The sequence below is a fragment of the Zootoca vivipara genome, chromosome 8 (genome assembly GCF_965207765.1).
Source record: "Zootoca vivipara chromosome 8, rZooViv2.hap1.1, whole genome shotgun sequence".
Lineage (NCBI taxonomy): Eukaryota > Metazoa > Chordata > Lepidosauria > Squamata > Lacertidae > Zootoca > Zootoca vivipara.
This window is the reverse complement of record NC_142591.1, coordinates 84985299-85011609: the sequence shown is the minus strand read 5'-3', so window position 1 is coordinate 85011609 and position 26311 is coordinate 84985299. Positions and strand designations below refer to the sequence as shown.

The window sequence follows — 26311 nt, the reverse complement described above, 5'->3', positions numbered from 1 at the left end:
CTTCGAGATTCAATGGAGGCACAGGGACTCAGGATTTGCATGTGCACAGGAGAGAGAAAGGAAAGGGGCTAAGTGATTTCCCTAGCAGCGCCCTTGTGAGTTGTAAATCTAAAGCTTGGAAGCCTCATTAAAATTAAGCTTCTGTCAGAGCTAATTTTTATTGCCACTTCTTTTTTCTTTCCTTTTAAAAATATCCATCCCATAAGGACAACTCGTTTCTCTCTCTTTGTTCTAGGAGCATCCCCTAATCTCCCTCATTAACGCAAACACCTCCATTGGCGGATATTTATCTTAGCTGGTGCAGTTTCTAGCTTTGTATTTTTTAATGCATTAATGTGTTTTTTTGAAGCTCTGTAAAACCGCTACACTAATTATTTGATTGGGGCTAATGAAGCGATTTCGCTGGCGGTAACGTTTAAGCACAGGTAAGCCTTGAAGCCCAATTCACTCATCCACACACTGAGTATAGCTCAACCTGGTTATGCAGGAGCTTCGCGTCAAATCAGATTCCTTATCCTATCCTATAGAATAGATCAATAAACCCACAAATCTATAACATTTCTCCATGCATCAGGCTAACATATAATTGATGCATTTTTAATCTATTGTGTGTTTTCATTTTGTATTTTTATGTTGCAAACTGTCTGGTGACCTTCAGAATAATAATAATAGTTACAGGTAGGTAGCCGTGTTGGTCTGAGTCGAAACAAAATAAAAAAATTCCTTCAGTAGCACCTTAAAGACCAACTAAGTTTTTATTTTGGTATGAGCTTTCGTGTGCATGTACACTTAATCAGATACTAATAATCAGATAACAACAACAACAACAACAACAACAATATTTATACCCCGCCCATCTGGCTGGGTTTTCCCAGCCACTCTGGGCAGCTTGCAACACATAAAAACCACTGGAAAAACATCAACCATTAAAAACTTCCTTAAGAACAGGGCTCCCTTCAAATGTCTTCTAAAAGTTGTATAGTTGTTTATCTCTTTGACATCTGATGAGGGGGCATTCCATAGGAATAATTATAATAATTTTATTTTATGAAGGGCGGTATACAAACAACATCAACATCAACAACAACAACAATGCAGATCCATAAACAGAGATATTTTGATCCTTTCCAAATAAAGTACCAGGCGAGGGATTGTGGCTTTTATGTTTTTATATTTCTGATATGTGATTTTGCTTCTTTTGCTGGCTGCCTTTGGTCGGACCTTAGTAGATAACATCCCCAGCAGGGCAGCTAGCTCTCTGAAAGACACACCTTAGCTCTGCTGGGCAAATAGTCTAGCTGTGTCTGGGTGTAGCTTATTACAGGGGTGGGCAACCGAAAGCCTAGGGGCCAAAGGCGGCCATTCAGAGCTCTCTTTCTGACCCTTTGGCCTTTGCCCATATCACACCCTTCCTACCTTCCTTGAGTGTTTTGGCCTGGCGAGAACATGTCCCTGAACTCTTGCTTGCCTGGAAGGAGGATAGAGAAGAGTTGAGTGTACTGCCTAGTCTGCTGTAACTTCTTCTTCTTCTTCTTCTTCTTCTTCTTCTTCTTCTTCTTCTTCTTCTTCTTCTTCTTCTTCTTCTTCTTCTTCTTCTTCTTCTTCTTCTTCTTCTTCTTCTTCTTCTTCTCCTCCTCCTCCTCCTCCTCCTCCTCCTCCTCCTCCTCCTCCTCCTCCTCCTCCTCCTCCTCCTCCTCCTCCTCCTCCTCCTCCTCCTCCTCCTCCTCCTCCTTCTCCTCCTTCTCCTTCTCCTCCTTCTTCTCGTGGCTGAGTAAGATTGTCTTCCATGAACACGGTCTTAACAGTGAATCCATAAGTCACTGTGGAGGCCAATTCTGGATCCACACATCTTTCCACAGTGGGGACATTGGTTTCTGGGTGGGAGTTGGTCACGGTGTGGATTTGGTGTCTTCCTCTTAGAACGTTTCTCCTTGCATCCTGAGTTCAAGTGCCTTCAAAGCTCATTACACTTTTGGTAAAGGCTGTTCTCCAATTAGAGCACTCACAGGCCAGTGTTTCCCAGTTGTCAGTGTTTATACTACAGTACTTTTTTTTTTAGATTTGCCTTGAGAGAGTCTTTAAACCTCTTTTGTTGACCACCAACATTATGCTTTCCATTTTTAAGTTCGGAATAGAATAGTTGCTTTTTGGAAGACGATGATCAGGCATCTGCACAACATGACCAGTCCAACGAAGTTGATGTGGAAGAATCATTGCTTTGACACTTCTTCCAGTACACTGATATTAGTTCGCCTGTCTTCCCAGGTGATGTGTAAAATTTTTCGGAGACACCGTTGATGGAATCTTTTGAGGAGTTGGAGATGGTGTTTATAAGTGGGCCACGTTTCACAAGCATATTCATTGCTTTATATTCATTGCTGCACCTGCTTTTGCATCTGTCCTCAGCCGCTGCTGGCTTGCAGCCCCCAGAAGGTTCTTGGTCTCGAAAAGGTTTCCCATCCCCAGTTTGCTAGATGCGGCTTCCATTGCTACACAATCCTGACCAGCAAGCTGTGTGTGTGTGTGTGTGTGTGTGTGTGCTGGTCCCCACCTGCTTTGTTCCTCATAGCCTCGTTTCTTCTTGTGTCCTCTTGCAGTTCCTCGCCTCCCGGAGTTTTCGAGAAGGAATACGAGATCTATCGGGATTATGGCTCCGACGGGCAGCGGCTACAATACAGGTGAGTTGCCCTGATGCTAAAGAGAGTTTAGAAAGCGGGGCAGTTGGGGGGGGGGGGAGAGAATCCATTTCGGTGTGGAATTATAGAAACTCAGTGTTGTAGGAGACCTGCAGGGGGAGGTTGTTTAATTTAGGAGATCTTGGGGAAGGGCATGTAGCATTGTGGCAGAGGAGCGGCTTTGCACCCACAAGGAAGCACCTGAAATTTCTTCACCCTTGCTCTTACCTTTCGTGGGGCAGAACACCTGGCTGCCATAGCTCTGGGGCGGAGCAGGTGCTCTGCATGCAGAAGGTCCCTGGTTCAATCCACGACCTTCCTGGGTCGGGAAGGAGTGTGGAGTTCCTGTCTGAAACTCTTGCCACTCATTGTGGGCAGTACTGAGCCTATCTGTACAAGTCTGTTTTCCTACAATCGTATCTTGAGGATCTGCACCGGAGTCCAGCACTCTGCGCATGCTCCATAGGATCATATAATTGCAGCATTGGAGGACAGGTGGTCATCCAACCTCTGCTTAAAAACCTCCAAGGAAGGAGAGTCCACCACCTTCCTAGGGAGTCCTTTCCACTGTCGAGCAGCTCTTACCATCAGAAAGTTCTTCCTAATGTTTAGTCAGAATCTCCTTTCTTGTAACTTTCTGTTGTTGCTCTAAACACGAGGAAATAAATAAATAAATAATAATAATAATAATAATAATAATAATAATAATAATAATAATAATAATAATACAGTGGTACCTCTAGTTATGAACTTAATTCGTTCCGGAGTCCGTTCTTAATCTGAAACTGTTCTTAACTAGAGACGTGCTTTCACTAATGGGGGCCTCTTGCTGCTGCTGCGCTGCCGGCATATGATTTCCGTTCTCATCCTAGGGCAAAGTTCACAACTCGAGGTAACTCTTCCAGCTTAGCGGAGTTTGTAACCTGAAGCATTTGTAACCTTGAGGCGTTTGTAACTCAAGGTTGCAAACCCGAGTGCCAAGTACCGAGGGCCTTCTGGCGGTTCCCTCCCTGCGAGAAGTCAAGTTACAGGGAACCAGGCAGAGGGCCTTCTTGGTAGTGGCACCCGCCCTGTGGAACGCCCTCCCACCAGATGGCAAAGAGAAAAACACCTACCAACTTTTAAACACATCTGCTTAGGGAAGCTTTTAATGTTTAATAGACTATTGTATTTTAATATTTTGTTGGAAGCCGCCCAGAGTGGCTGGTGGCAGCGGGAGGCCCCATTAGCTAAAGTGGTACCTCAGGTTAAGAACAGTTTCAGGTTAAAAATGGATCTCAGGAACGAATTAAGTTCATAACCAGTGGTACCACTTTACAGTGCTTTGTTGTTGTTGTTTAGTCGTTTAGTCGTGTCCGACTCTTCGTCACCCCATGGACCAGAGCACGCCAGGCACTCCTGTCTTCCACTGCCTCACACAGTTTGGTCAAACTCATGTTCGTAGCTTCGAGAACACTGTCCAACCATCTCGTCCTCTGTCGTCCCCTTCTCCTTGTGCCCTCAATCTTTCCCAACATCAGGGTCTTTTCCAAGGATTCTTCTCTTCTCATGAGGTGGCCAAAGTATTGGAGCCTCAGCTTCAGGATCTGTCCTTCCAGTGAGCACTCGGGGCTGATTTCCTTCAGAATGGATAGGTTTGATCTTCTTGCTGTCCATGGGACTCTCAAGAGTCTCCTCCAGCACCATAATTCAAAAGCATCAATTCTTCGGCGATCAGCCTTCTTTATGGTGCAGCTCTCACTTTCATCCATCACTACTGGGAAAACCATAGCTTTAACTATACGCACCTTTGTCGGCGGCAAGGTGATGCTAAATGGACCCAACAGTCTGTATAAGGGGGCTTTCTGTGTTGCTAAATGGTAACTGGAAAGCAGTGCGCAAACCTGTGGAACAAAACCTGTGTGCTGGGATCTCTGCAGCAAAGTGCCCATACCCTTGTTACCTATCCCTACTCACTTGGGAGGCGTCGGGGTAAAAATGCATCAAGAATAAATAAATAAGGCACATCCCAGCTGCTTCCTGCAGGGCCAGGTGCTTGGCAGTTGGGAGCAGCTGTCATGCTCTCTCTGAGAAAAGCAGCACCCGCCACAGACCTGGAAGGGAGGCGTCATGCACAGGGCAATGATTATTCCGAGCTTGCTCCAGGGGTTATGAAGCCTGCATTTCAAACAGGAGGCTGCCTGCGTCTCCTAAGCACTTGCAATCTTGCCGTGCGAATTGCGCCCAGCTGTTTGCACAGGGGGAAGGCGGCTGGGTTTAGCTAATGGTCAATATTTGCTTTCATTTCTCATTAATAGCAATCCTCAGTCTTTAAGGCAAAGCACCCAGGTAGGTAGGGAGAGGCTGTTGCATTCGTATTTTCTGGGCTCAGCTTTGCACAGCAGCGACGAAACCTTCCTTGTATCAACGGTTCACCGAGCTCAGTGTTGTCGGTCCTTGCCTGACGCCAGGGCTTCTCAAAAGGTGCCTTTCTCAGCCCCGCTTGGAGATGCCCGGGATCGAACCTGGGATCTTCTGCGTGAAAAGCAGGTGATCTACCACTGGCCTACGACACACGCACCCTAATGTTCCTGCTTGCCCCGTACAGGGCAAGCCAGACCACAAGGAAGTGTCAATACCTAGAGGGGTGTGTGAGAACAGGATGCCATTGGCCTGATCTAGCAGGCACTTCTTTCGTTGTTACAAGGTGTATGTCAGAACTCAAACGTGGGTCCGAATACACTCAGGTGCTGTGAGGGACAAGGGATACAGGGAAGTCCCTCCCATCTTAAGTTCCAGCCCATCCCCAAGCGCTGGAGAGAGTAAGGAGAGCTCTGCCTCCAGCGGAGAGTCAGGAAGTGGTGTCCGAGGCTCAGGCAAGGTTGCGGAGCCCTTGCCTCAGGTGGGACAGGAAGTTGGGCGCACGGGGGGGGGGGAGGCCAATCCCCCCAACTCCCGAATTGCGACGCAAACGTAGGGGGAAGAGGTTGGGTCTACCAAAGCTTTGGTGCTGGAAGAAAACGCGCCAATCGCCATTCGGAGGTTCTGACACCTCACCTTAAGGATGCATTTTTACTGCTCTGAACACTGTAAATAATCAGCACTTAATAAAAGCCTTAAAAGACCATGCTGGAGTCGTTACTCTAGAGTAGCCATATCAGGCCCTCTGACAGGTGCATTCATGCACACAATACGAAGAGTTTTAGGACCTTTTTGGTAGAGTTACAGCATGCGTCTGTTACGCAGATGTGTTTCCTCTTAACCATCTGCCCACGAGACGTTCGCACACCAGAGGAATAAAAAAAACAAAACCCCACAAGTTTCTTACTTGAAATTAAAAAGAGAATGGCACATATGGAGATAAATAACTATGCAACTTTTAGAAGGCATCTGGAGGCAGCCCTGTTTAGGGAAGTTTTTAATGTTTGATGTTTTATTATGCTTTGATATTTGTCGGAAGCCGCCCAGAGCGGCTGGGGCAACCCAGTCAGTTGGGTGGGGTACAAACAAAGAAATTATTATTATTATTAGCATATGGTTGCTGCTTTCGGTCAGCAAAGTTCCAAATGCTGTATATCTGTCCTGAAGGCAGCAGCACCTCAGTCAGAGAGGAAGAGGGCTGTGCTTTTTATTTTAGAATTACGCTCTCCCCATCAGTAACCTGTATCAGCAAGGCTGCAGCGCCTCTCCTAACAATTCCTTGGTCTGTGCTTCGGTGAAATGTAAAGCTGGTCCTTGGGACGGTTGAGAAGCAAAGGGGGCTCCCACGGCAGCTTTTGCTAAATAGCTATGGAAAATGTGGAGTCTAAACGCTATTTTGGACCACGGTATCGTATTAGAAAGGGAAGGGAATCTTTTGGATGCTGTGATCTTCATATGAAGGAATTATACAAATTTAGTAATAAATAAATGTCACAATACCATCATTTCTTCTGTTTCTTTGTTTATTCCCTTTAAGTTCCTGTTAGTTATTTGGAGCTGAAAGGAGAGAAATGACTAATCTGGTTATCTTGTTTGTTTCCTGAATTACCTTTGGTTACATTCATAGTGTACGTGGAGCCCATTCTGCTTACAAAAGGTGATAATAAAATCTTGCTGATTACTGTGCTGATCTTTATATAAAATATTAAGAGATCAGGAGTTTACCATTGCCTTCCAGGCCATGTCTTGAGGTAAGAACGAGCACGGGGATTTAAAGAATTCATGGTGTGTGTGTGTGTGGGGTCTTATATCACATACTGCCACCTTATAGGATCTGCAGAGATAAGCCATGTAAAAAGCTCAGATTGACACACATGGATGCTTTGGTTGAGATTCCTGCATCACAGGGGGTTGGACTAGATGACTCCTAGGTTCCCCCCATCTCCGCAATTCCGCAATTAGAATCTTGTTGACTGAGATGCTTCTGCACTCAGCATAATACGCAATCAGAGGTAAACATCTTCCCGGAGATGGTTGTTCGAGCCCTGTAATTTGGTTTTCGGGCAGGCGGCTCCCACCAGACAAATTCATTTACATTGGCTGCCTGGCTTGTCAAACTTAATCTCCACTTTGGACAGAAGGATGGGAGAGCAAGGCACTTTTCTGAGCAAGAGCTTTGCCTCCCTGAAAGGGCCTGGCAACTTCTGCTCAGCCCCCGAAAACCTCGGTGCCTTTCTGCCACTCATGGCTCCTTTCCTCTTAGAGTAAGAAGCACCAGCCATCATTGCAAATGGCGCCACGGGGGGGGGGGGTTCTAGGAGAGTTGAAATTCATCTAAAGGAAGCATCAGTGCTTGAGGATGCATTCAGTGCTTTTAGCCCCCACCTCTAAGTCTTCCCTAGTTGAAGAGTTATTTAGATGTTCAATAAAACAACAAGAACATAGACAGCTGCCTCGAGCCAGACCAGACTTCTGGCCCATCTGGTGCAAGATTGTCTCGGATGAAGTCAAAATGCATCTTGCAAAGACTCAGTTTATCCTCGGACCACAACGGGAAGGGAAAAAGAAAAGAAACACACAGAGACAAACAAAGGAGTAATGAACTGGTGTTAACAAATAAAGTTCTAGAGTTTGAAGGAACCCCCAAGGGTCATCCAGTCCAACCCCCTGCAATGCAGGAATTGAAGCCAAAGAACCCCTGACGGATGGCCACCCAACCTGTTCAAAAACCTTCAGTGAAGGAGAGTCCACCAGCTTCCAAGGTAGTCCATTCTACTGTCAAGGGGCTCTTGCCCTTAGAAAGTTATTTCTAAGGTTTAGTTTGAATCTCCTTTCTTGTAATTTGAATCTGTTGGTTTGGGTCCTACATTCTGGAGCAGCAGAAAGCAGACTTGCTTCACCCTTGAGAGCCAGAGCGGTAGTCTCGTAATCTGGGGAGCCGGGTTTGCGCTCCTCCACATGCAGCTGCTGGGTGACCTTGGGCTAGTCACACTTCTCTGAAGTTTCTCAGCCCCACTCACCTCACAGAGGTGATACAGTGGTACTATTACTTCCCTTGATCTAGATGCTATACTCCTATTGATGCAGCCCAGAATTGCATTGGCTTTTTTAGCTGCTGCATCACACTGCTGACTCATGTCAAGTTTGTGGTCTACCAAGACTCCTAGATCCTTTTCACATGTACTGCTCTCAAGCCAGGTGTCACCCATCCTGTATTTGTGCCTTTAATTTTTTTTTTGCCCAAGTGTAGTACTTTACATTTCTCCTTGTTAAAATTCATCTTGTTTGCTTTGGCCCAGTTGTCTAATCTGTTAAGGTCATTTTGAAGTGTGATCCTGTCCTCTGGGGTATTAGCCACCCCTCCCAATTTGGTGTCATCTGCAAACTTGCTCAGGATGCCCTCAAGCCCACCATCCAAGTCATTGATAAAGATGCAAAATAAAAAAATTCCTTCAGTAGCACCTTAAAGACCAACTAAGTTTATATTTTGGTATGAGCTTTCGTGTGCATGCACACTTCTTCAGATGTGCATGCACACGAAAGCTCATACCAAAATATAAACTTAGTTGGTCTTTAAGGTGCTACTGAAGGAATTTTTTTATTTTGCTTCGACTCAGACCAACACGGCTACCTACCTGTAACTATTGATAAAGATGTTGAATAAGATTGGGCCCAAGAGAGAACCCTGTGGCACCCCACTAGTCACTACTCTCCAGGATGAGAAGGAGCCATTGATGAGCACCCTTTGGGTTCAGTCAGTCAGCCAGTTAAAAATCCACTGATGGCAAATTTTATTATGTCATTACTGTATATAAACTTTTGCTGTGGTGACCTTTTGAATTTTGCACAGGGTCCTTTGCCAATCTTGGAGGGGATATTGTAGAACTGGAGAAAACACAGCAAAGGGGAGCTGCAGCGACTGAGGACAGATTTGGAATCATTTCCCTACGAGCAGTGATGTGTGTGTGTTTGGGGGGGGGCATGATTAAAGAGGGGAGATTAGTATTATTAGAGGGTTATGAATCATGACCAACGGAGGGGATGTGAATAAAGAGCAATTCTACACGCAGCCTCCAAACACGGCAGCTCGGAGTCATCCGGCGAAATTGATTTTCTGGCGTTCACAAAAGGAAATGTTTCATTATGCGAAGCATATAATTAAACGGGGGGATTCGAGGACTCACGGTTAGAGGACTTTTCAAAAAGGGGTTGGGTGCACTCTCAAGGGAATAAAGCTGTGGGTAGGATCGCCAAGCGGGCTTTTTCCTAATGTGGAGGCAGCAAATCAGTGCCCGGGAAGCTTGCGTGAAACTGTGGAGCTGGGAAGCGTTAGGAAACACACATGGTTGAGCAGCAGCAGCTAAATAGTCGAGCTTCTGCTGCGTACGGAAGGTCCCAAGTTCAAACCCCACCAGCGTCTCCCCCACCTGAAACCCTAGAGAAGTGCTGCCAGGTGGGGAACAGAAGGCCAGAGCACCACTGCCTCCACCTACAGGCCAAGTTTGAACAGGTGGGCAAATGTGCCCACCTGTCCATCACCTGACATTGCATCTTTGCCTACCCACAAAGCGGTTTGCATGCCCAGGGTCTCTGAGGATCCGCTCAGCCTGTGTTTCTGCCCTTGCTGTTTGACGCTTAGCCCCCAGCCTGAGTTGCTTTGGCATTCCCAGCCATGCCTGGTGTCAGTTGCCTGCCAGCCTCCAGAGGCCCCTTCACGGACCGCTGCTTTGCTGCCGCTGAAATGCTCCCGCCCGCCGCCATTTTCACTTCTGCCTGCTTTGGCGAGTACGCCAGGACTTGACTTTGAGAAAGAGGAAAGGAGGGAAGCAAACAAGGGGAGAAGACAGGACTGTCCCCTGGCGCCTGCACCCGAGCACCCCTTTGCCATGGTGCTGTCTGCAGGCTTGCCAGCAGCCCCCTCCACCCCCCCCCCCAGCTCATGTCAGAATCGGAGTTTGCAAGTGGGAATGGCAACACTTTTCCTTGGCTGAGATCTCAGATCGGGAGGGAGAGACGAACCTTTCAGTGGGACTCGGGGGCCAAGGCAAAGGATGCTTAGAGTCTGTTTCAGGGAGGAGGCCAAGCAGCATCCCAGGAACATAGGAACCAGCCCGTTGGTCCATCCAGCTCAGTATTGCCCACACTGACTGGCAGGGGCTCACCGTGCGGGGTTTCAGACTGTGGATATGCCCAGCCCTGCCCCAAGATGCCAGGGATCAAACTCATGTTCTTCTGCATGCAAGAGGCTCTACCACTGAGATATAGCCCTTCCCCTAAAAATAAAGCAAGATTCTAGTCCTTAGTAAAGTAGGCAGTTTCCTATGCAGCTACTTCATGCAGAAGGTCCCAGATTCAATGCCTGCCATGTTCCAGCAGTCCATTTAATACAGATTTGCCAACATAGGGGCCAACTCCTATGGGCTGAGGTGTCTTCGGCCCCTTCTGTGTTGCTTAACAGGGGACTCAGCCCCCGAACTGGGGTCCCTTCCAACTCTACAATCCTATGAATCCTATGATTCCTGCAAGCTTCTCACACTGCAAACAAGAACCAGAGAGTTTTGACCCTGTTGCTCATCTTAGTTTCCTGCCCCTGGCATGAGGAGGAGCAGAGAAATTGCTGCTTGCAGGATATAAAGTACTGTGAGAGTCTTTTCTTTAGTACGCATGCAGCAATGTTGTCTAAACGAATGCCGACGTGACAAACAAACTGACCCAGTTTTGCGGTTTGTTGCGTGGGTTTGTGGGGAGATGCATACGGCGTTGGCAGGCAGTCTTTGGCATAAAAATGACCTTGTTTAGGTCTACTTAATGGTGGCATCAAAGAAGGCTAGGAGCTACTTATATCAGCAAAAAAAAGAGAGGCAGGCTTGCACCCACCTGGTTCAAGGCTCGGGGCGGATGCTGCTGTTGGGCCCCAACATCCCCACCCGAACTCACACAGGCATGCCATGTCTCTGATCCCTTTGCTGCTTTGTAGAAATGACTAAATCAGCATTCAGGAACAAGCGCTTCCTCGAGGCTCGTCCATATTAATTTGTTTACAACTTGGCCTTCGGCTCCGAGAGCCGCTTTCGGAGTGGCTCTTCCCGACTTCTGTCTGATTTCACAAGTCCCTCCCCTGACCTTCAACCCGAGTGCTCAGAGACATCTTCAGAGAACAGCGGGCTGCGCGTTGGAAACGCAATGGGGGGGGGGAAGACCTCCATTGATCAGGGCCCCTGCACACTTGCATTTTAACATCTTCAAACTATGGGTAGGGGTAAAGGGTGTTTGTGTGTATGTGGTGCCCCCCCCCCCGAAATTACTGAGCTCTGCAGAGTGCAGATCTCATCCTTTAAAAGCATTTTTTCCGATCATCAGGAATGCACAGCTCAGCTTGGGCGTGGGCCGTGCTCTCGAGGGAAAGAGAGAAATATTTCCACTTTGGTGGTGGGGTGCTGTCTCCTTCAGGGATCCTTGTTCTCCTCTTGGCGTGCAGAAGAGGAATACATTATGGGTTGCTTTTTTTATATGTTTTTTTTTAATTGAACTGAAAAATTTACGAGAGACAGGTTTCATTTGTATGTCTCCAGCCAAAGTCTCCAAGGCTGTTCAGTGTCATCCCAGAAGAAGAGGAAGAGGAAGAGGAAGAGGAAGAGGAAGAAGAAGAAAATAATAATAATAATAATAATAATAATAATAATATGCTGCCTATCTCACGGGGTTTCCCCAGCCACTCTGGAAAGTTCTCAACAAAACACAGCAAAACATCAAACATCAAAAACTTCCCATTGAGTTTAGGCATTAATTTAATTTGGTTTCATTTTTAAAAAGTATTTTTATTGAATTTCCAAATTATTATTATTATTATTATTATTATTATTATTATTATTATTATTATTATTTTCCCACCTTTTCCCCAGACTGGAACTCAAGGCTGCTCGCAAAAATTAAATACAAAGAAAAAGGCACAGAGCTAAAAACACACAGAAGATCATTGTTAAAATGTAATTGAACTCAAAATTAAAATATATATTTAAAAATCAGTTCTATTACAATGCAGATAATAAAAACAGCAAAGTGCTGCTTAAAAGCCCTTTCCTTAAAAAACAGCCTGTTCCCAAAGGAGGTCTCCACCTGCCAGCGGAAGAATAGCAAGGAGGGAGCCAGACTCGCTTCTCTAGGGAGCAGCCACCAAGAAGGCCCTCTAACCGCCCCCATCCACCAAGCATGCCTGTGAGGGTGTGGGGGACAGAGCAAAGAGCCTCCCCAGAAGATCTCGGAGCCTGCTAGAGGTTCATATAGGAAAATATGGTCTTTCAGATAGTATACACCAAACCAAGTAGAACATGGCATTTCTCCCATAGTGAATACAGTTGCAAGGAGTTGCAGAGAAGTTCTAAGGCAGATAGCACACACAATTTTACCAATTTCACTCCCATATGCCTCTTCGGAGGTTGCGTGTGTTTGTGGTGGTCTTTGGGTTTTATCATCCCTACGCAGGTGAGAGATGAAGGGTTGCCAAGCTGCATGGTCTTGAGGCTAAACATGTGCTTCGGCGTGTCTCTCTCATTCACTGGAAGGATTGGCATTGAATGGATAATAAATGTGAAATGAAACTGGTAGCATTTCAATTTCAGGCAAAACTGTCCCAAACCAGATGCTGGAAAGGTGGCAAACAAATCAACAACTAAATAAATCTAGATCAAGGGAAATAAATCTAGATCAAGTAAATAGCATCTAGATCAAGGGAAGCAATAGTACCACTGTATTCTGCTCTGGTCAGACCTCACCTGGAGTACTGTGTCCAGTTCTGGGCACCACAGTTCAAGAAGGATACTGACAAGTTGGAACTTGTCCAGAAGAGGGCAACCAAAATGGTCAAAGGCCTGGAAACGATGCCTTATGAGGAACGGCTTGGGGAGCTGGGTATGTTTAGCCTGGAGAAGAGAAGGTTAAGGGCTGATATGATAGCCATGTTCAAATATATAAAAGGATGTCATATAGAGGAGGGAGAAAGGTTGTTTTCTGCTGCTCCAGAGAAGCGGACACAGAGCAACGGATTCCAACTACAAGAAAGAAGATTCCACCTAAACATTAGGAAGAACTTCCTGATAGTAAGAGCTGTTCGGCAGTGGAATTTGCTGCCAGGGAGTGTGGTGGAGTCTCCTTCTTTGGAGGTCTTTAAGCAGAGGCTTGATGGCCATATGTCAGGAATGTTTTGATGGTGTTTCCTGCTTGGCAGGGGGTTGGACTGGATGGCCCTTGTGGTCTCTTCCAAATCTATGATTCTATGAAATAATGGACACCATAGCCCAGTGGGGGAGAGTGTTGGATTTGGGGGACTTGGGTTTGAAAGTGCCCATAATTGGTGATCGCCCTGTCAGAAAGCGGGGAGAGTTTTGCTTTGCTTCAAAAGAATGCTCAGGTTGAGACTCTTCCCCAACCTGATGCCCTCCTGATGCTTTGAACTACCATTCCCATCAGCTCCAGATTGGGGAATGCTGGGCGCAGAAAGGTAGACCTTGCCTTAATCACAGCAGTTGCTTTCGGCCTCCGGCGCTTGTCCTCTCTGCAAAACCCAGTCTGCGTTTAAATCGGGTGGCTGCTTACCTCTGTGAATCGCCGGTGGTTTATCTGAACTGTAGGTTAGTGGCAGCCAGCCAGCACCTCAGGTTAGCACCGACCTTTGCCACCTTTGCTGTTCAATACATTAGCGCCTGGGACGCGAGTGATGCTGTGGTCTAAACCACGGAGCCTCTTGGGGAGTGCCAATTGGAAGGTTGGTGGTTCAAATCTCCACGACAGAGTGAGCTGCCGTTGCTCTGTCTTGGCTCCTGCCAACCTAGCAGTTCAAAAGCACACCGGTGCAAGTAGATAAATAGGTACCATCGTGGCGGGAAGGTAAACAGCATTTCTGTGTGCTATGGTTTCCTTCACGGTGTCCCATTGCGCCAGAAGCGGTTTAGTCATGCTGGCCACAGGACCTGGAAAACCTGTCTGTGGACAAACGCTGGCTCCCTCGGCCCGAAAAGTGAGATGAGTGCTGCAACCCCATAGTTGCCTTTGACTGGAATTAACCATCCAGGGGTCCTTTACGTTATCTTTTACATTAGTCTCTCGGGGGCTTCTGTTCTTTCCAATCCAAGGAGTCCATTTCAGGCCTGACGCTCCTGTCCCTCGCCTCCTAGTTGGTGATGACGTCCGGCATGTGCCAGGGGATGGGAGAATGCCCTGCATCCCCCCCCTTTGCTTGTCCTCCTTTAAAGTATTCTTCCCATAGTCAAGAATTTTTACGATGGCCCTCCCACACAACAGGGAGCAATTAAAGTCTGCCTGCAGCTCTGCTTTCTTCTTGTTGTCTCTAATCTGGGTCTCTTGCAACTGGACCTGGTTCACGTTCCTTACTATTCTGATCCAGTACTTCCCCCATGCTGGCTCACGTAGGGAGCAGATCTGCCGGCTTAGTGTGGCTGAGCTGCCTATCTCCCTTCCTCCTTGCAGCCGAGAGAGAGAGAAAGAGGAGAGAAAGAGGCCACAGAGAATATCAACAAAGGTTGCTCATCCAAGGTTGAGAATGGAAGGTTTGCTGGGAGTCCATTGCAACCTGTATCTGCCCTATACTGGAGTTGGCTTGCTGGTCAGTTAGGCAGCTACGATGACCACCCATTACACGTTTGGGGAATATTTTTCAAGATCTAGGTGGAAATTTGCCTCCCTCTCCTACATTGCCAGTGAAAGTTGCCCAGAGGCCACACTTGCATGGTGAAGATCTGCGTCTTAGACAATGTAATTCAGCAGGTTGGGGTCCTTTTACATGCAAAGCATATGCTCTGCCACTGAGCTGTGACCCTTCCCCTTAGTCTCACAGTTACTGGCTCTCTTCCCCACCCCAGTTCCCTTCTAGGAAAGGAACAAGGAGCAATGGAACCCAGGCCAGGCATTCATGGGCCTTTGTAAGAGGCTTACAGGTGCCTGTCTGAGGCACAAAATTCCAGCATTCTCCATAACTTCCTAGCAGTCAGTAACTCTTCAAATGCTTCTCTTTTTCACACTTGATTTTTATGACTTATCTAGCATTTCTGAGATTTGTTCTATCAGCAAATAGGCGATTACGTCGCAGGCTGCTCTCCTTGGTTTTGCTGACTTTGGAGTATTCCTGTTTGCATTGCAATCATGATGATGACAATGAGGAAGATGATCGTGTTGTGATTTACTCCCAAGTTGAGAGGATGGACAATTCTGTCAGAAACGGAAGTGGGCTGCTTGTCCATCAGAGGTCCGGAATGGAAATCGTGGAAGCGAAAAATGAGTAGTATTCACCCTTGGTTTTTTGTGGTTTTTTTGTAGTCTGCAACAGTTACATAAATCATTGTTTTTTTACTGCATTGCTTTGACATTTCCCTTCGAAGTACACTGAAATTAATTCCATAATTACGTAAGTTTCAGCCATATCAGAAAAGTGAGATGAATAGCATAAGAGGTTTTTAGTGGAAGCTGAACTGTGGTGGAACATAAGTAGCACTGATTGCAATGAACTCAGGACAGGGCAGAAACTGCTTTCTCTGCACATCCTTAACTCCAAGTTCTGCAAACTTCCTGCTGGCTGACAGGAGAAAGGGGCATTAAACCAACAGCCTGAACAGCCAGGTTTGAAGGCCAGCAATGTGGGTTCCTGCCCACCTAGCAGTTCGAAAGCATGTCAAAGTGCAAGTAGATAAATAGGTACCGCTCCGGCGGGAAGGTAAACGACGTTTCCGTGTGCTGCTCTGCTTCACCAGAAGCGGCTTTGTCATGCTGGCCACATGACCCGGAAGCTGTATGCCGGCTCCCTCGGCCAGTAGAGCGAGATGAGCTCCGCAACCGCGGAGTCATCCGCGACTGGACCTAATGGTCGGGGTCCCTTTATCTTTAATGTGGGTTCCAGGTTCGGTAGGGAGTTCAGAGCCAAGGCACCACCATAGAAAAATCCTTCCTGCGTGTCCCACTAGAGGAGAAGAGCTGGGCAACCTAAATTTGTGGGCAGCCTCATCCAGAGGGGAGGCGCTCCTTCAAGAATTTAGATCCCAAGTCATCCAGGGCTTTGTACCCTTTTAGTTTCCTTGCCAACAACCCTGAGCGATGAAGCCGAGAGATTGTCTCGATCTGTCACTAAGGCGTCCCCACCCACCCATTCTGTTCCCTGGAGCATGTGAACTTCCCATAAAAACCCCCCAATGCTTTTCTGCTGAGATCAAGGTCATCCTTTTCATGTATTTGAAAATGGGAGGTGCAAGCAGTACTAGCTCTGCTCCTTTTTTGGCCCTGCATTTCCTCCCAGAGGTTAATTTTGTTTGCGCTGGATTGGGGTGGGAAGCCAGAGCTTTTGGCCTCCCTTTCAGCAGCATTCAGAGGTTGCTGCTTCCCTCCTTTGATGCGACCTTCCTTCTGCTGTGAGCAGGGCCCTATCGCATAGCCAGCTCCATGCAGATATCATGCAACAGCCATGGGGAGGGTCTTTCCCGGCAACTGCCGCGTGGAGCAGAAGACCCGGCTGGCGTGGCCGGTCCGGAGCTGCCGGGGATTGCTCTGCTTGGGGCTCTGCTCCCTCCTCTGATTTTGCAGCCTGCGCAGCAAATCTCGGAGCAAAATCTACAGGGGCAGCGGAGCGTTGCTGGGGGCAGACGAGCCGCCGCATGCCTGCCTTCTGAAGGCTGACGGATGCCTTCCCCGCCTGACCTTGATGCTCGTCCTCTTAGAAATCCCGTGAGCAATCTTGTGCGCCTTTCTGTGGGTCCTCGCCATCCGTTTTCATTCAGCTTTTCCAAATCCGTTGGTGTTCAGCCAGGTCACATTGTGACCCAAAGTGGATTGAATCTCTGGTGCCATTGTTAGTTGCCCCTTTGCTACACACCACCCCAATCTCCCAGGTGGTGCGAGACTTGTTTTATTTTTATTTTTTGACTTCTATACTGCCCTGCATCATAAGATTTCAGGGCGATTCACAAGATAAAAATATAAGGTAAAAGCACAAATAAAGAGTTCAAACAAAACGACAACAACAATAACCCCCCTCCCACAAACACCATGAAAAGGCTGCGGAATATTAATCAGCTAATAGATTCCAGGTGCTTACCTAGGTTCGGTTTCCCTGGAATGAAGGTTAGCGGAGACTGTGGTGTCTTTAGCATATATGGTTTCATTTACACCTAAATGCAACCTGAGCATAAGATGCAGAGGCTCAACGGCATTGACACCCCCAACATCTTGGTGCTTCATTTATCACAGCTTTGCATCCAGCACAGAACAAGCATGTCTCTGTGTCTACAGATTCCAGCCTGCTTCCAGCTTCGCTCACACACCGCTATTGCTCTCCTTGCCAGCATCTAGGTGAGGGGTGGGGAAAAAAGGCCCGTCCATTAGCCAGGAGAGCGCCATCACTCAGCTGTAGCGCTTGCAACCATGCTAATTCTTTTGGGATGCTGGTGAGGACACAAAGGAACTTGTAGAATCATAGACTCGACTTGCCTTACCAATTCATCAATCTCCTCTGCTAAATTTTAATGCTCATTGGGTACAGGACACCAAGAATTGGAAGGGACCCAGGGCATCATCCAGACTGACACACCCAAGCTGACAACACCTTTCTCTTGCTTAAGGGAAAGAGGTTAAATTCAGCCAATCGCACCAACCTGTGGTTTGAGTTTCCAGATGTAAGGAGAAATATTGTGGGAACTCCTTCCCTGTCTTCGAATTTCCAGTCCACCCAGCACTCTAGGTCTCTAAATTCAGCAGTATCTGGAGGTGAACTAACACTGGTTTCTCATTTTGAACATCACGCCAAACCATGGTTGGCACAAACCAGTTTGTAAACATGCTTCAAACTGTGGATTGCAGTACTGGTTTTGCAGCTGGTTGTTAATGATAGTTTATAGTTTATCAGTTAAGTTACACTAAACAGTTGTTTAGCTGATGGCTCAGGGCCAAGCTACACAAGAGCGTACATCCTTAACAGATAGTTAGAGGTCTTGTTTTCCCCTAACTAATCATGGGTGTGGAGGGTGCCCCGTTGGCTTCAAAGGAGACAGCCACCCTACCCCAAGACTCCTAGCTTGTGGAGGGAAGGAGGGAGGGTTCATAATTTCAGTCTTGGTCGGGGAAGCGAATAAAAAACCCTCCCCTCCTCCCCACATGTTTAAAAATCTTAGCTCCTGCAGCTATTTATTTGTTTTCCGAGGCTGCCTTCGTCCAAAGAGATCTCAGGGAGAGTGCACAAACTGGCACCAAACCACGCGTAAAATCAAAATAGCAAAACCGTTCGAGGATTTAAAACAATTCAGCAGCCATTTAAGATGAATGCATTTCACCTGGAGGCCTGCATCTCCAGGTGCATTTTCAGATGGCTTCTGAAAGCCACCAGTGTGGAGGGGACGGGACCGTTACATATATCATTCAAGGGGGAGCTCCATGTCCCCACCCTGGGGAAGACCCTGTCTCTGTCACTGCCGCCAGAGGTACCTCAAGAAGGGCTGTCCCCTGAAGATTGCGGAGCCCCAGAAGGCAGGAATAGGAGTAGGCAGCCCCTTAAGTATTTGGGCCCTAAATCATTTAGGGCTTTGCTTGCTGATGCAAACACCTTGAATTGGGCCCGGCAGCAAATGGGCATTCAGTACCAAGGAAAGGTGTGACATGATTAAGGATGGTCGAATGTCAGTTTCTGTTCTCTCCAATTGTTTTTTCTATCTTAAGATCAGCCTTCTACATTTCCTCGGCAATTGGCGATTTTTCGAAAGAAATTCTCATAAAAATTCATCAGCATTTAAGAGCACCTTTCTCCTAATTAACCCTTTTTTTGCATGCACTTGGACCAACATGCACATCTTTTTGTGATCGACTTTCCCTAATATAGAATGCATTTTATGTAATTTTCACTTACTTAGGCCTTTTTGTATACATTGGTTGGCTGGAGAACTGCACCGCAAAATTCAGAGGAGTGTGATTTTTGCGTGACAGCCGTGCTTCAGTCTGCGTACTGATTTAAGAAGTGTGAATTAGTTAGTTTCCTATTAAAGGCAAGCGGAAATGTATGCCCTCCCCCCATATGACCCTGCCTTGCCGTACCACTCAGTAGCTTAGTGATGGCATTCTGCGCTAACTGCCGCTTCCAGACTGACTCCAAGGGGAGCAACACTTAGAACAGATTACAGCAGTCCAGTCTGGAAGTCACCACAGCATCGACCACTGTGGCTGAGTGATCCCGAACCAGGAAGTGGTGTGGCTGGCAGAGCAGACGAAGCTGGAGATGAGCGTTTTCACCCACCGAGGCCATGGGGGCCTGGATCAAGGTGTATGCCACGCCCCCACCCCACCCCCTGGCTATTCCACCCAGAACAGGTTTATTCCCCAAGTCTCGAACATGGGAATTAGAATCATAGAATCGTAGAGTTGGAAGAGACCACAAGGGCCATCCAGTCCAACCCCCTGCCGAGCAGGAAACACCATCAAAGCATTCTTGACATATGCCTGTCAAGCCTCTGCTTAAAGACCTCCAAAGAAGGAGACTCCACCACACTTCTTGGCAGCAAATTCCACTGCCGAACAGCTCTTACTGTCAGGAAGTTCTTCCTAATGTTTAGGTGGAAGCTTCTTTCTTGTAGTTTGAATCCATTGCTCCGTGTCTGGAGCAGCAGAAAACAATCTTTCTCCCTCCTCTATATGACATCCTTTCATATATTTGAACATGGCTATCATATCACCCCTTAACCTTCTCTTCTCCAGGCTAAACAGGCCCTCCTCTGGACACGTTCCAGCTTGTCAGTATCCTTTTTGAATTGTGGTGCCCAGAACTGGACACAGTACTCCAGGTGAGGTCTGACCAGACCAGAATACAGTGGTACTATTACTTCCCTTGATCTAGACGCTATACTCCTATTGATGCAGCCCAGAATTGCATTGGCTTTTTTAGCTGCTGCTGCATCACACTGCTGACTCATGTCAAGTTTGTGGTCTACCAAGACTCCTAGATCCTTTTCCCATGTATTGCTCTCAAGCCAGGTGTCACCCATCCTGTATTTGTGCCTTTCATTTTTTTTGCCCGTGTAGTACTTTACATTTGTCCATCAACTAGTTAAACTATGGAACCCACTGCCACAGGAGGCAGTGATGGCCACCTACTTGAATGGCTTTAAAAGAGGATTAGAGAAACTCCTGGAGGACAGGGCTACGGAGGGCTTCTAGGCAAGATGGCCATGCTCTTGCTCCACAGCTGAAGGCAGCAGTGCTTCTGAATACCAGCTGCTGGGAACCACAGGAGGGGAGAGGGCTCCTGTGTTCGAATCCTGCTTGCCGGTTTCCCATAATGGGCATCTGGTTGTCCCCCACGAGAACAAGATGCTGGACAGGATGGGCTACTGGCTAGATCTGGGGGGGCTTTCCTCATGTTATGATGCACCAAGAGCACTCCCACCCTCAACTTCAGTTGATTAGCCCTCATCCAACCCATTGCTGTCCTAAGTGAACAAGATCTGCAGCTGCCTGTTGCATATTTCATTTTATAGTGTGGCCCGGCATTGCGAGGCTCAGGGGACAGGGAGCCAGGTACGGGTGGCCAAAATTGAAAGGAGGCCCTGGGCCCCTTGGGAAGGGAAGGGGGGGAACAGAAAATGAATGAATGAATGCCTTCTTGCTGTTTGGAATAAAAGAAGCAGGGGAAAAGAGGGAGGTGGTGGGTGCCCACAATCTTCCCGCTCCGCCTGAAAAAATGTTCCGAGGAAAAGGTTTGTTTTGCTTAAAGGAAGCTCCCCAATGATCACACCTAATGCATTTCGTGCATAATCGCTCTTAAGTGGAGGCAATGAAGAAACGGCCTCGACGTTGCAATTTAACCATTAAATCACCACATTTATATCTTTAATATGGCATTCACTGCCGTAAGAAGAGGGCCCGCGGGAGCTGCGATTCAAAGATCCGATTAGCGTTGGCAGTTGCCAAAATGGCACACTTAGGATTTCGCTTAACCTTTGACAGCCACAAGCACTCGGAGGCCGCTGTGGTTTAGGCGCTTCCTTAAACAATGTCTACAAACTAAGTCGCCTGAGCACTCTTTTTTGTGTGAACGCATGTGCCTTTTAACAAGGCATTCTGCATGTTGCATCGACATTTGCACGTTTTGTGGTGCAACGGTTTTGTTTGATCTTTGGTCTAAATCAGGAGTCCCCCAAACTAAGGCCTGGGGGCCGGATGCGGCCCAATCACCTTCTAAATCCGGCCCGCGGATGGTGCAGGAATCGGCATGCTTTTTTATGAGTAGAATGTGTCCTTTTATTTAAAATGCATCTCCAGGTTATTTGTGGGGCATAGGAATTTGTTCATATTTTTTTTCCAAAATATAGTCCGGCCCCCCACAAGGTCTGAGGGACAGTGGACCGGCCCCCTGCTGAAAAGGTTTGCTGACCCCTGGTCTAAATCATAGGTTTTGGAAGGGGAGGGCTGTAGCTCAGGGGCACTTCCAACCAGACCGTGCCCTCCACTGTCTCTGGCCGCAGCAGGTTCTGCGCCCCATCGCTTTGCTGCTGCTGCTGCTTGCCACCCTCCAGCATCCGCTGCCCGAGGCAACCACCTCACTCTGCCTAACGGCAGGGACAGGCGTGGAAGTGCAGGAGGGCCTGTGGTTCCGGGCCAGAGCCCCTTTGCATGCAGGACACCCCCGGTTCAATCCCTGGCACGTTTCCACCGAAAACAGCGCATGGCGTGAGCCATCTGTGAGCTCTAGAAGAGCCCCGGAGTTCTCTTGCCATGTGCAGAGGCGCCTTAGCAGACAAGCAGGGGCTTGCCTGCAGGCAGGTCAGTGGAAGGAAGCGTCTTGTCCCAAGACAGAGAGTCCGAAAGCAGCTCTTCCCAGAACTTCGGCAGGGCCATCCGAGCAAGTTAATGTCATGGCGCGAAGATCACGAGATTATAATTATTTCTGCGCATGAAATATTAATCAGGAGCAGGAAGGAAAATCTCTGGTTCCACGGCAAACTCCAATTAAGAGTCGGAGGTCCTCACTTGCGGAAATGCCCCTGGAATAGCAATGGTGAGGAGTCGATAGGAACCGGGAGCCATAGTGTCAAGGGTGGCTTTCCCCCTTTCTTCCTTTTAATATTATTTCCATTCCTGCTGAATGTGCAGTTTTGGTGAACCTAAAAGTGCACGGACGGGGAATGTGGGTCAGGTGCCTTTCTGAATGCTTCCGTGGCGGGTGTCTTGCCAAATGCAAGGTGGTTCTTTTAAAATGAGATTCAGAAGTAATACAAAACACAAGTGGGTGAGAAGATGGAAGATTTTATTCTAAACAGCAAGCAGTATGTACATACCAAGCATGCACTTCAACCTGCCACTTGGAAGCCCTCAAGAAGTGGAGAAGTGATTCCCCCAGGTAGCCTCAGTTTGCATGGCCCCACAGCCAGATCAGTCCGTGCACGAGCTTCTCAGACGTTTTGCCCACAACCATCCAATTTATAGATAGTTAGATATGTGCAGATTATTCATTAGTCACCCCCTCCCCGTGCCTCACTTTCTCAAAACAATGTCCAACATCCAAGAAGGTACCCCTCACTATCTCTTCCTCCTAACTGATTGGGACATTATATAGACTGTTAGAACTTTAGAGACAAGGAGAGGGAGGAAGGAACAAAGGCAGGAAGAGGGCAACCATGTCAGATCATTGACTCCTCGATATACAATTTATCTTCCGGATAGATTGCCCGTACAGCAAGTGGGGTGACATGTCCTTCTTCTCCTTCCATCACAAGACTATCCTGGCCAGCCTGGGATGAGAACGGAAGAGAAACCATGTTTGCCTCTGGCGAATGCTCCTTTCCCAGCAAATTCTGCATGCCTTGTACCACGGCCCTTGGTCATGTTAAGTTTCCGGGTACACGTTTGCAGGTTTGGGGCTGGAGAGGACCGGACTTTGCCATCGTAAGTCCATGGGGAGAGCATTGATCCCTGGGCCTCGGAGCCTTCTTCAAGTCTAGAAGACTGACAGTAAGAGCTGTTCGGCAGTGGAATTTGCTACCAAGGAGTGTGGTGGAGTCTCCTTCTTTGGAGGTCTTTAAGCGGAGGCTTGACAGGCATGTGTCAAGAATGCTTTGATGGAGTTTCCTGCTTGGCAGGGGGTTGGACTGGATGGCCCTTGGGGTCTCTTCCAACTCTAGGATTCTAAGAGTGTTTCATTGGCCCCTGCACACAGCAGGTCTCAGGCTCAGTCTGTGACATCTCCAGGCAAAAGGATCTCAGGCCTGGAAAATGTCGTAGGGCAGGAGTAGCCAGCCTGGTTCGGACATGGTGCAGTACCCCATGAGCAAAAGAAACATGCATTGGCATCTGGGTTGGCTATCAAATGCATTTTCGGGTCTGCTGGAGATCTGTGTCCTGTTGCACTAACTCCAGGTAGTTATATTAGGAATGGGGATTGTCCTTTATTACTAGCCTTTGAATGGCCCCTGGTGCTTTTCTGCTTTCAGTCTGGGTGAGTGGAAGCATGATTATATCTTGACTTGGTTATAATGCAGAACTTCTTACCATCCACTCCGCTGTGCTTCTGTGGAACCAAAATCTTATTATGCGTAGCGTTGCTTTTCTGTCTCTGCCACAATCGTTTCTCCACTCTGCATCTCTTAAGTTGTGGACCATATGATGTGAAGCTGGCAAGCCATTGTTTGTTTCTGTCCCTCTCAGGTGTTTACAGTGTTATAGGTAATGATTTTTTTAAAAATGCAAAAATAAAAAGGTGCTCCTTGCCTTTCTCCTGCTTCTGATGGCTGCCTTGTGTTCTGCCTCTCTCCTTGTCCCAGGGCATCATCTCTCCGGTGGAACACGGGGACCAAGGAGCGGATGCTCATCAAGGTGACGGACCGTGAGCCCAGCTTCCTCATGCACCAGGGCAACGGCTACACCCCCGACAACCAGCAGGGCACGCGGTCGCGCCGGCCCTCGGGCGGCCAGCCGTCCCCCAACCTCCAGACTTTTGCCCCCGACTCGGACAACTCTGTCTTCTTCCCAGAGAGGAAGCAGTCGCCCTTTCTGAAGCGGGCTGAGCACGTCGGCAGCTGCTCCCCGCTGCTGGGGCGGGGCGACTCCTTCTGCTCCCCGCTCCAGGCCCAGCACCGCAAGCACTCCAGTGAGTCGCAGCCGTCGTCTCCGCGCTACGCCTACGAGCCGCCCTTGTACGAGGAGCCACCCATGGAGTACCAGGCTCCCATCTACGACGAGCCGCCCGTGGACATGCAGTTTGAGGCCAGCGGGAGCTACAAGGCCGGCTCGCCGCAGAAGTCCCCGATCCGCAAGCCACACCCTTTCCTGCAGTCACCCAAGCAGGGCTCCAACTCCCCCTACCAGCAGCTGGTCCTGACCAAGCAGAAAGGGCCCGACCGCTTCATGAGCCTGGAGTACAGCCCCGCCGGCAAGGAGTACGTCCGGCAGCTGGTCTACGTCGAGCAGTCGGGCTCCAGCCCCAAGATGAAGACCGGCTTGCGGCACAAATACTCGCCAAACCCCATCGGTGGCTCCTACTCTCTCCAGCACAGCCCTTGCTTGGTGAGGGACCAGCGGCTGGAGGTCAAGTCTGGGGACTACAGCAGCATGGAAGGGGCGGACTTCCGGCACAGCCCGCCCGTCTCGCAGGGGGATGACTCCATGTCGTGGTCCAGCCAGCATAACACCATGTCCTCCACAGGCTACTCGCCCGGCACGCGCAAGAGAAAGAGCCGGAAGCCGTCGCTCTCGTACGACCCCAACGCCTCCTCCACTGACGGCTCGGGCGAGCGGGAGGAAGGGCTGGCGGAGGAGAGGCTGCCCTCGGGCTGCAGCCGGCCTCAGATGAACCGCATGGAGAGCCGGTCGGTGGAGGCCGAGTCGACCCGGGGCTTCCCCGAGCCCTTCCTGGCCCAGGCCCGGCTGGCATGGGAGGCCCAGCAAGCCCACTACCACATGCGGCAGAGGAGCAGCTGGGACTCGCAGAAGGACGGCTCCGGCTACGAGAGCGACGGAGCGGTGCCCCTCCCCATGCCGGGCCCCGTGGTGCGGGCCTTCAGCGAGGATGAGGCACTGGCCCAGCAGGAGAACAAGCACTGGAAGCGCAACACCTTCGAGAAGCTTGGCTTCCCCCAGATCCTGCTGGAGAAAAGCGTGTCGGTGCAGACCAACCTGGCGTCGCCCGAGCCGTACCTCCATCCGTCCCAGGTAAGGCGCTTCAGGTGCCCCTTTCAGGAAGGGTCCGTTGCGGGAGCAAATCGTCCCTCCGATGACGAGGGAGAGTAGGAAACGTTTAAGAAGGACCTCTTTGGGGATCGGATTAGGGCTGTGGAGCACAGGAAGCGGTCTTTTACAGAGTCAGACCATTGGTCCATTAGCTCAGTATTGTCTGCACTGACCGGCAGTGGCTGCCTCCAGGGTTTCGGGTAGGGGACGTTCCCGGCTGTACCTGGTGATGCCGTCAGGGATTGAACTTGGGATATTCTTTGCCCTTGTGCTCTAATCCTGATTTTGAAACTACTATATTTGGCATCCTTGAACTAACGCTATAGAAGAGTTGTTGTCTCCAGCCTGAGTTGTACTGGTATTGCTCGGTGTCCTTTGGGGGACGGGACATAGCTCAGTGATAGGGCCTCGGCTTTGCATGCAGAAGGTCCTGGGTTCAATTCCTGGTGTCTCCAGGGATGGGTGGGATAGGACTATGGCTGAAACCCTGGAGAGCCACTGCGAATCGGTCTCGACAATGCTGTTGGATGCATTGCACGGGGCTGGACTAGATGTCCCTTGGGGTCCCTTCCACCTCTACAATTCTGTGGTTCTTTTGTATCACCAGTCGTCTGATTCAGCACCAGGCAGCTTCCTATGTTCAGCTCCTTTGGCTCCTGCCGCTTCTCTGCATCATTCGCCACCTTTGACCCTCACTTGCCTACAGTTTCAGTTTAATCCATTTCCTGTGCTGCCCTATGTCAATTTATCCGTGATACCCATAAACCAAACTGTTTCTCCAGGCAATCGCATTCAGAAGCAGCAGCCAGAGCAATGAGAGCCGAGGGCCTGATCCACCAGGCTGTTCTTACGTCCTTCTTTGCTAAAAAACTGGAGACCTGCTTTCATTGATGCCTCTGGTTTCCATTTCAGGGGCTAGATAACCCTTGGGGTCCCCTTCCAAACTCTACAATTCTAGGATTCTGAGATGTCTGCTTTATTAAACCACCAAACCAACCAGTGTCTCTACTTCTCCTCTCCTTGAAGCCTCTTGG

General features: G+C 48.7%; 1 protein-coding gene across 2 annotated transcripts in view; it reads left to right on the top strand.

Annotated features, from left to right (window-relative positions):
* The window catches only part of ARHGAP39 (Rho GTPase activating protein 39), a 187340-nt gene that overhangs the window by 105958 nt on the left and 55071 nt on the right, over positions 1-26311 (top strand). For both annotated transcript variants that reach the window (XR_015951607.1, XM_035125366.3), the window contains exons 3-4: positions 2598-2678; positions 23873-25259. Coding sequence is in view for 1 of the 2 variants with exons in the window: in XM_035125366.3 (XP_034981257.1) it covers positions 2598-2678; positions 23873-25259 (1468 nt within the window). In the remaining variant the exon portion in view is untranslated. The remainder of the gene's footprint in view (positions 1-2597; positions 2679-23872; positions 25260-26311) is intronic.